At 34.9% G+C, this 12,427-nt stretch overlaps 2 protein-coding genes across 3 annotated transcripts in view; one reads left to right on the top strand and one right to left on the bottom strand.

Moving 5' to 3' along the window:
• The window catches only part of LOC111445956 (protein PHOTOPERIOD-INDEPENDENT EARLY FLOWERING 1), a 16,903-nt gene extending 7,267 nt beyond the window's left edge, over positions 1-9,636 (top strand). Inside the window, exons 14-22 of one of the 2 annotated variants that reach the window (XM_023084530.1) lie at positions 245-283; positions 1,690-1,758; positions 1,922-1,984; positions 2,101-5,185; positions 5,623-5,687; positions 5,828-5,898; positions 6,980-7,760; positions 7,977-8,500; positions 8,815-9,636. In XM_023084530.1, coding sequence (XP_022940298.1) covers positions 245-283; positions 1,690-1,758; positions 1,922-1,984; positions 2,101-5,185; positions 5,623-5,687; positions 5,828-5,898; positions 6,980-7,760; positions 7,977-8,500; positions 8,815-9,250 — 5,133 coding nt within the window. In that variant the 3' untranslated portion in view covers positions 9,251-9,636. The remainder of the gene's footprint in view (positions 1-244; positions 284-1,689; positions 1,759-1,921; positions 1,985-2,100; positions 5,186-5,622; positions 5,688-5,827; positions 5,899-6,979; positions 7,761-7,976; positions 8,501-8,814) is intronic. The other variant, XM_023084523.1, reaches the window with a different exon arrangement.
• A 1,774-nt stretch (positions 9,637-11,410) lies between these two features.
• Positions 11,411-12,059, bottom strand: LOC111445987 (11 kDa late embryogenesis abundant protein-like). The gene is made up of 2 exons (XM_023084577.1): positions 11,896-12,059; positions 11,411-11,760 (listed from the first exon to the last, which is right to left on the bottom strand). The coding sequence occupies exons 1-2, from the start codon at positions 12,001-12,003 to the stop codon at positions 11,533-11,535; spliced, it is 336 nt and encodes a 111-aa protein (XP_022940345.1). The 5' UTR covers positions 12,004-12,059; the 3' UTR covers positions 11,411-11,532.
• Between the last annotated feature and the right edge of the window lie 368 nt (positions 12,060-12,427).

The raw sequence follows: 12,427 nt of genomic DNA, 5'->3' as shown, positions 1-12,427 counted from the left end.
TTTTTTTTTTTTTTTTTTTTTTTTTTTTTTCAAGTAAGAAGTACGGCTTGAGGTGTGCACCACTAGCGCTGGGGCATGCATCTCAAGCGTGCTTCACTAGAGTAGAGAAGAATGATTGATTTAACGATTAATTTTATCTCTTTCCATGTGTATACCCGTTCCTGGATGGGTTAGTATTGGTTTTCTTGGGCTCATGGAAACTTGACTTGGTTTTGTGTAATTTTTGCTCTGTTGCCTCTTGTAGGAAGATGATGATTATGATGTTGCTGGTGGAGAAGAAAAGGTATGCTATATGGATTCCAACTACTTGATATAGCGGTGTTAAAATTTTCCTTTTACTATGCTATCTATCTTAGTTGTACTTCTTCGTTTAATGAAGATAACTCCTCTTCTGTGGTTAATACATGTACATAACTTTGTTGCATGTAACTTTTGTTAATTTGGTGTCTATTAAGAGTGTTGCGTGAAGTTCTTCCTGATTTGGTCTCCCTTCAATCATGTGCGTTCATTTATGCGGGAAAGGGTTGACGACCATTTGTTTTGTTAGAGGAAAAATTTAGTCTTGTTTGCACAGGGGGGATCGAGTTTGGTAATTTGGAAAATAAGAACCTTGTCCTTTTAGAGTAATTTTTATGGAAATTCTTGTTTGAGCGTTGAGAGATCTGCTTTGCAATGTTAGTAGGTGGGCATGGTCATGGTGTTAAAGAAATTGAACCAGCCAATGAATTGTATTGAAACTAAACCATCCCATACTTTTGTTCAGTTAAGCATGTTGGCTTGCTTTTTGTTGCCATTCATTTGTCATTGCCACTGATATGTGTTGTCAACTTGTTGCTCTCCTTATAAATCTGCACCATATACAAACCCCTTTCCCTCGTCAATCTCTCTTTCTAGCTGTTTGTTTGGTCAGGTCAGGGGTTTTAGCTTAACTACTTTTATTTTTATTTTTATGAGAGACCTAGCTTTTATTGAAAAAAAATAAGAGATATACAAGGACATACAAAATAATATTGAGTACTCATTATCTTCAAAAACCATGGTCATCCAACAGGGCCTTACTCTTTAATTATGTAGCAGTCTTTGTTCTCGGTCCGTACATTGGGTGCTTTGCCTTTTGGAAAGGATATCTCCTAGCTATGCATTTAGGCCAAACTGGTGCTTTCCTAAAACTGGGGAGGAGCCTTTCTTCAACTTATTAAAGGGAGAGCAAGGGTCAGGTTTAAATTCTGTTGTCCAATACAATTATGGCTACCTTTGTGGAGATTGACACAAGAGAAGAGAAACTAAAGTGGATTCAAAAAAGAAAAGTTCTTATTCGAAAGACTTGTGGGACTCAATTGGCTACCTAAAAGTTGGATTTTTGGAAAATGACAACTGAATTGCTATATTCCCTTTTAGAATTACATTTGTGATCTTCCTAACACATTTATTTTGTGTGTAAAGAAGTTTTTTGGTTAATAGATCTAGGATCAAGAATGTATAGTTTTTTGCTTTTCTATGACAATGTATGCGTATCTTTCAACAACATAGTCTTGCATCTCTGTGAACATAGAAAGGCATGGAGATACTTATGAATTACGAGATGTTTAGATACTGTTGATGCGGACCAAGTGATCATATGTGGTAAAATTCTTGACTGATGCAAATTTCTAATTTTCCATACCAATTTTTGCTTCACTCGATCTGTAGGATGATGAAGCAACTTTATCAGAGGAGGAGAAACTAGAAAAAGTTGATTCAAACAATGCCGATGATGAGGTAATGAGCAACTTATATATTTCCTAGAGCTTCAAGAATTTTTCCTTTATCAAGGTGCCACACATCGATTATATTCTTGGTTCCAATTATTTATTTATTTATCATTATCGTCCCTTAGCAATTCATGTATTTATTTATTCATTTATTATATATATATTTGCAGATTTTAATGCTGCGAAATGAGAGTGAAATACCTATAGAAGAACTGCTTGCAAGGTATGGAAAGGTAGGTTTTGGAACTTAATTTGTTTCTATATTGTTTCTTACTTTTGTGAATTTTTCCATCTTTTTCTTTTGGGTTCAACTAGACATCTGTCCATTATAATCTCAATCTTTTTGCAGGGTCCCAACAATGGTTATGATTCAGATTATGAAGATGAAAATGCTTCTGCTTTGTCAGACGACCTTGTGGATTCTTCATCTTATGAAGAAATTGAGCCAAAGCCCCTCAATGTCTGTGTGCATGAAAATATTGACCCCGGTAAATCTCATTCATCTGCAAGTTCACCTCCGGAGAGGAAAGGATCATTAGAAAACTCTGAAGAAAGGGAGAGTGAGGACAGAATTTTTGATGCTGCAGCAGCAGCACGATCTGCACAACCTACTGGGAACACATTTTCCACAACTAAAGTGCGTACAAAATTCCCTTTCCTTCTTAAGCACTCCCTACGTGAATATCAACATATTGGCTTGGATTGGCTTGTGACCATGTATGAGAAAAGACTAAATGGGATTCTTGCTGACGAAATGGGGCTTGGGAAGACAATCATGACCATTGCCTTGCTTGCTCATCTTGCTTGTGAAAAGGGAATATGGGGTCCCCATCTTATTGTGGTCCCAACAAGTGTCATGCTTAATTGGGAGACTGAATTTCTTAAGTGGTGTCCTGCTTTTAAAATTTTAACTTACTTTGGAAGTGCAAAAGAGCGCAAGTTTAAGAGGCAAGGGTGGATGAAACTGAACTCATTTCATGTATGCATAACGACTTACAGGTTGGTTATCCAGGATTCTAAAGTTTTCAAACGCAAGAAGTGGAAGTATCTAATACTAGATGAAGCTCATCTAATTAAGAATTGGAAGTCACAAAGATGGCAAACTCTTTTGAACTTCAATTCCAAGCGACGAATTTTATTAACTGGTACCCCGCTTCAAAATGATCTGATGGAGCTCTGGTCCTTGATGCACTTTTTGATGCCCCATATTTTTCAGTCTCATCAAGAATTCAAGGATTGGTTTTGCAATCCAATTTCAGGAATGGTGGAGGGGCAAGAAAAAGTGAATAAGGAAGTTCTTGATCGTCTGCATAATGTTCTCCGCCCCTTTATACTTCGTAGGCTGAAAAGAGATGTAGAGAAGCAGCTCCCAAAGAAATATGAGCATGTTTTGAACTGTAGATTGTCTAGAAGGCAGCGTCATTTATATGAGGACTATATTGCTAGTTCAGAAACACAAGCTACTCTTGCCAGTGGCAATTTCTTTAGTATGATTAACGTTATTATGCAGCTTAGGAAAGTTTGTAATCATCCTGATTTGTTTGAGGGTCGTCCAATCATCAGTTCTTTTGATATGGCGGGTATAGTCATGCAGTTGAGTTCATCTGTATGTTCTGCATTATCACCTGACCTATTTTCTAGAGTTGACCTTAAGGGTTTAGGATTTTTATTCACTCATCATGACTTTAGCATGACTTCATGGGAGAGAGATGAAGTTAGAGCTATTGCTACCCCATCAAATTTAATTAAGTGCTCTACCAATGTGAATAAATCTGAGGAAATTGGATCTGGATTTAGATATCGGAAGAGATTGCATGGATCAAGTATTTTTGCAGACATTCAAAATGCAATTATGGAGGAAAGAGTAAGGCAGGCAATGGAACGAGCAGAAGCTATAGCTTGGTGGAATTCCTTGAAATGTGACAAAAAGCCAATTTATTCGGCATCCCTCAGGGATTTAGTGACGATAAGGCATCCCATCTATGATATATACCATGAGAAGGCGAACCCTTCATCCTATTGTTATTCCTCAAAAATTGCTAACATTGTCCTTTCACCAGTGGAACGTTTCCAGATGATGATGGGCTTAGTTGAAAGCTTTACCTTTGCAATACCAGCAGCACGGGCCCCTCCACCTTTGTGCTGGTGCAGTGGAAGCCGTTCTGATGTGTTTATGCATCCTTCTTATGTGCAAAACTGCTCCCGACTCCTGTTTCCCCTTCTAACTCCAATCAGATCTGCAATTATTCGGAGGCAAGTGTATTTTCCAGACAGGAGGCTGATACAATTTGACTGTGGAAAATTGCAGGAACTTGCTATTCTACTCAGGAAACTAAAATCTGAAGGTCACCGTGCATTAATATTCACCCAAATGACAAAGATGCTTGATATCTTGGAGGCTTTCATCAATCTGTACGGTTACACTTACATGCGTCTGGATGGATCCACTCAGCCTGAGGAGAGACAGACATTAATGCAAAGATTTAACACCAACCCAAAATTTTTCCTTTTCATTTTATCGACTCGTAGTGGGGGTGTAGGTATTAATCTTGTTGGTGCGGATACTGTTATCTTTTACGATAGTGATTGGAACCCTGCTATGGATCAACAAGCTCAAGATCGCTGTCACCGCATAGGACAGACGCGTGAAGTCCATATATATCGCCTGATTAGTGAGAGTACCATTGAAGAGAATATTTTGAAGAAGGCAAATCAGAAGCGTGCTCTTGATAATCTTGTTATTCAAAGTGGTAGTTACAACACTGAATTCTTCCAGAAGCTTGATCCTATGGAGTTGTTCTCTGGTCACAGGTCTCTTGCCATTAAAAATATGCAGAAAGAAAAAAATCATACCATCAGTTCGAATGAAGTTTCTGTATCTAATGCGGATGTGGACGCTGCTTTAAAGTTTGTTGAAGATGAAGCTGATTATATGGCTTTGAAGAAACTTGAAGAAGAAGAAGCTGTGGATAATCAGGAATTTACAGAAGAGGTTATTGGGAGGATGGAAGATGATGAGTTTATGAATGACGATGAAATTAAGCTTGATGAAGGTGGAGATCAAGCTGGTGGCATTACTATGTCAAATAAAGATAATGAGGCAATAATACGTGGAGGTAATGATCTTAATGAAGAGAAGGCTGTAATTGTAGCTAACAAAGAAGATGATGTTGACATGCTGGCAGACATCAAGCAAATGGCTGCTGTAGCTGCTGCAACTGGACAAACCATCTCGTCCATTGATGATCAGCTACGGCCAATAGATCGGTATGCAATACGTTTTCTGGAACTGTGGGACCCTTTACGTGATAAAGCAGCTATGGACTCTGATGTCCAGTTTGAGGAGACAGAATGGGAACTCGACCGTCTTGAGAAGTATAAAGAGGAGATGGAAGCCGAGATTGATGAAGATGAAGAGCCTCTTGTATATGAAAGTATGTGTATTATTGTTATAATGTCTTGTGATAATAACAGTAATTTTTCTGTGTTTGTACACTTAAACAATTCTTTCTGGTCACCATGTTTTGAATGCTATACTTCATGTGAATGGTCAGTATGGGAGAATGTTGGCTTCCATTTGAACCAAGAAAGTTTTCGAAAAAATACTTTTAATTCACTTAATTGCAAATTTCAGCTCTTCACTGTTGTAGATGTTTTTCCAATTTGGCTTAGAATATTTTATATGGACTTCACATATATAGAAAAGTTAAGATAACGATCCATTCTTCTGCTGTAAAAAAAGTTGTATATTTGAATGCAACTTGTTAGTGCACTTTTAGAAAATTTGACCTTTATACCCCATGCATTCCTCATTTATGATTATTTTTAAATTTTTTAAAAATGATTAATGCTGGATTTCTGTGTTCAACAGGTTGGGATGCTGATTTTGCAACTGAAGCATATAGACAGCAAGTCGAGGTCTTGGCACACCATCAGGTTTGAAGCAGATATTCTTCCCTTTGAAATGATGGGATAACTTTCCCCCCTCTTTTTATCATATCAATGAATTAATTGAATTTTTCCTCAAAAGAGTCTTGTGTATTCATTATCATCTTTATTCATTATTTATTTCACAGTTGATGGAGGATTTGGAATATGAAGCTAAGCGGAAAGAAGAAGAAGAGGCTGAAAATTGTGATCCTACAAGGTGAAACTATGTTTTGAATTCTCATTGGAAACTATAAAGTACAATAAAATATTGTTACTTATAAATAATTAGGGTATTAGGATGTAACCCTGCATGTCATTTGGACTTTGGAACACTTGCCTTTCCTCATAGGAAGTGGGGCGTTTCTGTGTTCGAATACTAGAAGTTCTTGCTTTAGGTTCTGGATGGTGTACCTTTCCTCATCTTGAGCTGGCTTGTGGTTACAGTGAAAATGTTGTGGAGTTATAAAATTATAAAAAGCATCTAACGTTGAAAATTACTTCAATCATGATATTAGTTAATAAGAACAACTCTGTTGGTCTCATGGTGATGTTCTGGTCATGGATCCATTCACTGTAGGATTAGGCAGTTTTTCTTGGTGAGGTATTGTAGTTGCTTAAGGCAAGTAAACCAATGGTTACTGAAAAAAGGTGGATTAATAAGGAAGTTTCTGGTTCCTGTAGTAGAACCTCGATGATTTTGATTTATTTGGTTGCTTTCACGGAATTTATTTGCTCTGGTTGTTTGAGATAACATCCTTTCGTGCGTGCATGCATGCTTGTGTACATACATACATGCATACATATATGTTAATGAGATCCTTGCATATTTAGTTTGGAATATCAAAATATGTTAACTTCTACTGATGTTGAATCACATCTGAACCTTAAAACTACACTGATACGTTAGGATGACATTTTGGACTTGGAAATTTATAGGAAGCTAATAAGTGAGAATCAATATTAATTAGTGAGAAAATGACGTTATAGGGTTTGAACACGAGACTTTTTGCTCTAATACCATGTTAAATCAACTCAATCCAAAAGCTTAAACTGAAGTGTTAGGGTACCTTTGATTTTATTAATAATTCAACATACACATTATTTTTCCATGCTGATATTTAGATTATGAAATATATGGAACAACAAAATCTTATAGCGAGATCAATCAATAGTAACAAGGATAAGAGTTTCAGATTCAATAACCTTGGTAATGTTGATTTTTGTATGACATTGGGTTATGCCCTTTGTTTTCACAATTGAGGGTTCTTTAATCAGATCAACTCCTATTTTCTTTGCAGGAATGCAACACCTAGTGAACTAAAACCGAAGTCTAAAAAGAAATCAAAGAAAGCCAAGTTCAAATCTCTAAAGAAGGGTTCTCTTTCTTCTGAGCTGAAATCAGTGAAAAAAGAAATGTCCGTGGAATTCATGTCTACAGATGATGAAGATTTATGTAGTGAAGATGTTCTTGAATCTTTATCAGCTCAGTCAAGCTTACAGAAAAAACGTAAAAGGGGTGAGTTTAGTCTGGACAGTGAGACAGGAAAGTCCCTGAAGAAGAAATCTAAAAAGTTCAAGAAAAATATTGCGGATGCTTTCCCACTAGATCTCCATCTCAGTGAGTCAGGAGTGCAATATGATGAAGCTATAGAAATAAAACCACGGGAGACTGGTGCGGATCTCGAACATAAATTAGTTGGTCGTAGTAGAATGGGAGGAAAAATATCTATTACTTCCATGCCAGTAAAGAGAGTTCTAATGATAAAACCAGAGAAAATAAAGAAGGGGAACATTTGGTCAAGGGACTGTATTCCTTCCCCTGACTTTTGGTTGCCACAAGAGGATGCAATATTGTGCGCGATGGTACATGAATATGGTTCGCATTGGAGCATGATTAGTTCAACCTTATTCAGTATGACTGCTGGTGGGTTTTATAGAGGGAGATACCGACATCCTGTCCATTGTTGTGAGAGGTATAGGGAACTCATACAAAGGTATGTTATATCTGCACCAGATAATCCAAATAGTGAGAAGACCACAAATGCTAGCTCTGGAAAAGCTCTTCTCAGAATCACAGAGGTTAGCTAATGATTTTGTTGATGCGCATGTTATTATCTGTTCTCTTCTCTGGTTCATGAAACTTGGGTATGTTGCAGATTTACTTGGTCAGTTCTTTAGAAATCGTGTTTCGGGTTTCAGTTTTGTGTCATATTTCTTAAGAATATTTCGGTGCGCTCCAACTTTTCAATATATGTGATAAAAGAATTCACCAGTCATCAATCTCTTCTGTTTCAGGAACATATTCGAGTACTGTTAGACGTTGCTGCTGAGCAGCCTGATAGTGAGTACCTACTTCAGAAACATTTCACTGCCCTGCTCTCATCTGTGTGGAAGGCAAGAATACGTGGGAACCGTGGTTTCGATACTTCACTTGCTAGGAATGGTCTCTATTCTGGTGGAAGGTACTTTCCAACTGGTAACCATATTACTCGGTATTTGGGGAGGGAAACTACAGGGAAGTTGAAATTTGGCAACACAAGCCACAATTGTAAGTTAATAGCTGCTGCACTTAATGATGCTGGTTGTACGAGGACGGATGATAAGAAGTCCCTTTCCTATCACGGGGGGCGTGCATCAGTCGCTACAGAACAGTTGGAGCTAACACTCGAGTTTGAGGGAGAGAATGATATTAACGTGTCATTCCCATCCTCAATTAACTTAACAGTATCGGATGCAGTTGACTTGTCCCCGATCAACCTGGATGCTGTTGAGTCTTCTGGCGCTCGAAGGGTAACAGAAGTCGCAGAGATTCGTTTCAGGTATAGTTCCTTTTCCCTTAGTGTTCCAACAATCATATTAAGTTATGACGTCCGTGTCCTGATTCCTCCTTTGGGTGTTGTATTGCAATGAGTTCACTGATTGGTTAGTTCATTAGTCCTTTGAAAAGGTCCAGTCTTATCCTGGATTATCATAGATGCATCTTTAAAAAACTAAAAGTTTTGGCTGTAAGACTTGAAAATATGCAATGGATCACATGGGGTGGGTTGTTCTCTTTTTGTCAATGAAATCCATAGCAAACTTATGAATATCTTTCTTTGAAATGCCTGACAAAGAACGTGTTTTTATGCCCAAGGGATGCTGCTAGAACTTGTAATGAAGATTTCCACGGGTGGGCTTCATCTGTGTTCCCCATAACCGATCTCAAGGCTCGCTCTGTGCCAAAATCACAGTCACTTGGAAAGCATAAGCTGGGAGGAGTCACTGAGTCTTCCAAGTCCAGTAAATCCAAGTTCAGAAAGGCAGGACCTGACCACGGGGAGAGTTCCCACACGATAGCTGACCCAGTGATGTACCAGATGCCATCTCTTATTATCCAGGAGGACGTCCATAACTTATATTCCCTCAGCTCACCAATTCTCACAGACGATTCATTCCCATTTGGCATGGATGAGTATCCATTCCTACAAGACGAACCAGGGACTCTAGAGATTGTCCCTGACAACGACTACATCCTGGGATCGATTTCAGGTTTCGACACGATAGGCCCCGACTTCACAGATATTGGTTAGACTCCTCCATGTAGCCATTCACCTCAGCCATTCATTTGAAGCAAGGCCACCTCGACTACCAGAAAACAGAGTCGTTGAGGCTACTACCCAGTTAGCCAGCACGAAGCTAATCCTACTTTCTGGTCATTTACGTTGGGGGATTCAACAGCCAATCTGGGTGTTCGCATACGTTGGGCACATTGGAATCTTAAGCAGGAGTGCTGGGAAGAACAAAAACCGAAAGGGATTCGAGATTGGGAAAACAAACTGTGTTAGTTATATATTCATCATTTTGGTCTCTGGGTTGCTGCATGTTTCCCCAAACGTTGATGATAAATTGAATTTCTGGATATTTTTCCTGTTTCTATTTAGCTCTGTTAATTCTTCAAGGCTGACAACTTCCCACACATCTAAACAAAATATTTCCATCCAAATCTCTAATTATATTACAAATTCATTTTTTAAGGAAAAAAATTGCAAAACTATTTATCGGAAATTCATTTTATATCGCAGTTAAAAACAATTTCAGTTCCATTAATTTCTTTTTTAATAATACTAATTGCATTTTAAATCACATTAAAATAAATTAAATAATAATAAATTACAATTTCTTCTTTTCATTAATTTCTTTTTTAATAATACTAATTGCATTTTAAATCACATTAAAATAAATTAAATAATAATAAATTACAATTTCTTCTTTTCATTAATTTCTTTTTTAATAATACTAATTGCATTTTAAATCACATTAAAATAAATTAAATAATAATAAATTACAATTTCTTCTTTTCATTAATTTCTTTTTTAATAATACTAATTGCATTTTAAATCACATTAAAATAAATTAAATAATAATAAATTACAATTTCTTCTTTTCATTAATTTCTTTTTTAATAATACTAATTGCATTTTAAATCACATTAAAATAAATTAAATAATAATAAATTACAATTTCTTCTTTTCATTAATTTCTTTTTTAATAATACTAATTGCATTTTAAATCACATTAAAATAAATTAAATAATAATAAATTACAATTTCTTCTTTTCATTAATTTCTTTTTTAATAATACTAATTGCATTTTAAATCACATTAAAATAAATTAAATAATAATAAATTACAATTTCTTCTTTTCATTAATTTCTTTTTTAATAATACTAATTGCATTTTAAATCACATTAAAATAAATTAAATAATAATAAATTACAATTTCTTCTTTTCATTAATTTCTTTTTTAATAATACTAATTGCATTTTAAATCACATTAAAATAAATTAAATAATAATAAATTACAATTTCTTCTTTTCATTAATTTCTTTTTTAATAATACTAATTGCATTTTAAATCACATTAAAATAAATTAAATAATAATAAATTACAATTTCTTCTTTTCATTAATTTCTTTTTTAATAATACTAATTGCATTTTAAATCACATTAAAATAAATTAAATAATAATAAATTACAATTTCTTCTTTTCATTAATTTCTTTTTTAATAATACTAATTGCATTTTAAATCACATTAAAATAAATTAAATAATAATAAATTACAATTTCTTCTTTTCATTAATTTCTTTTTTAATAATACTAATTGCATTTTAAATCACATTAAAATAAATTAAATAATAATAAATTACAATTTCTTCTTTTCATTAATTTCTTTTTTAATAATACTAATTGCATTTTAAATCACATTAAAATAAATTAAATAATAATAAATTACAATTTCTTCTTTTCATTAATTTCTTTTTTAATAATACTAATTGCATTTTAAATCACATTAAAATAAATTAAATAATAATAAATTACAATTTCTTCTTTTCATTAATTTCTTTTTTAATAATACTAATTGCATTTTAAATCACATTAAAATAAATTAAATAATAATAAATTACAATTTCTTCTTTTCATTAATTTCTTTTTTAATAATACTAATTGCATTTTAAATCACATTAAAATAAATTAAATAATAATAAATTACAATTTCTTCTTTTCATTAATTTCTTTTTTAATAATACTAATTGCATTTTAAATCACATTAAAATAAATTAAATAATAATAAATTACAATTTCTTCTTTTAATAGACATTAATTAATCTATTTATTTTGCGAAGCTAATGAAGTTACAAAAATGGAAAAAAAATTAAAGTTCTTTTAAAAAATTTTAAACGAAAAGAATAATTATTAAAATGAAAATATTTATTTATTTCACAATATACCGTACACGAGTTCCACCAAACTACTAATTACCAACATTAAAACACAAAACAAGCTATTATTATAATCAGAAAAGTCCGCACGCTTCAACGGTCGGTGCCGCCCACGGTCGGGTCATAGGCACGGGTTCCGGTTCCGGTTCCAGTTCCGGTGGTCAGACCGGTGTGCGCTCCGGTCTTCGAAGCGGCCTGCCTCTCTGTCGCGTGTTCTGCACGCGCCTGTTGCTTGTCGAGCTCCGCCCCGTGAAGCCGCTCCTCTTTCCTTTCGCTCGCCATGTCCTTCTCCAATGGATCGTGGGCCCGCATTTTGTCCACCTGGTGCATGCATTTACTTCTCGTTAAATTATTCGTTAAATTGAATTAAATAATTTCTCAAATAGAGATTAGCCTCGAAATCATTCAGCTAATTATTAATAATATAATTAAAAAAAAAAACAGAAAATTACGAACCTTTTCTTGAGCCGTGGCTTTGGTCTTTTCCATGCCAGCCCTCGCAGAGGCCCCCACGTTGGCGGCCGATTCTTTCACCGACTCCGCCGCGTTCTTTCCCGACTGCATTTTCCCACTCTTTTCTTTTCTATTTTTTTCCCTCAAATATTTCGTGTAGTAAATACTGACGTTTGACAAACGGGATTAACGGCGACTCTTAAATACAGTCCGAACGATTATGCTTCGGGGTCACGTGTCAAATTCATGACGCCACGTGGAGCACGCGTGGCGAGTGATCGAGGGTTTAGCTTCGTCATGTTATATTCCTATGACGTGGCGGTTTTGGGACATGTGTGTCAATTCGAAGTACTAAAAAGCTCCCCGCGCTCCACCACGTACTACGCTGTCATACGATTTTTTATATTTCAATCTCAATTTCTATAAATTTGTTTATTTATTTTTTTTTAACGAAAATTCATGAAATTTACCGAGTTTTTATAAAAAGAATAAAATTAGTCTCAACCAAAAAAAAAAAAAAAAAAAAAAAAAAAAA

Source organism: Cucurbita moschata, unplaced genomic scaffold, assembly GCF_002738365.1.
Source record: "Cucurbita moschata cultivar Rifu unplaced genomic scaffold, Cmos_1.0 Cmo_Scf00001, whole genome shotgun sequence".
NCBI lineage: Eukaryota > Viridiplantae > Streptophyta > Magnoliopsida > Cucurbitales > Cucurbitaceae > Cucurbita > Cucurbita moschata.
The sequence above is the reverse complement of the archived record's forward strand: the minus strand, read 5'-3'. Positions and strand labels throughout refer to the sequence as shown.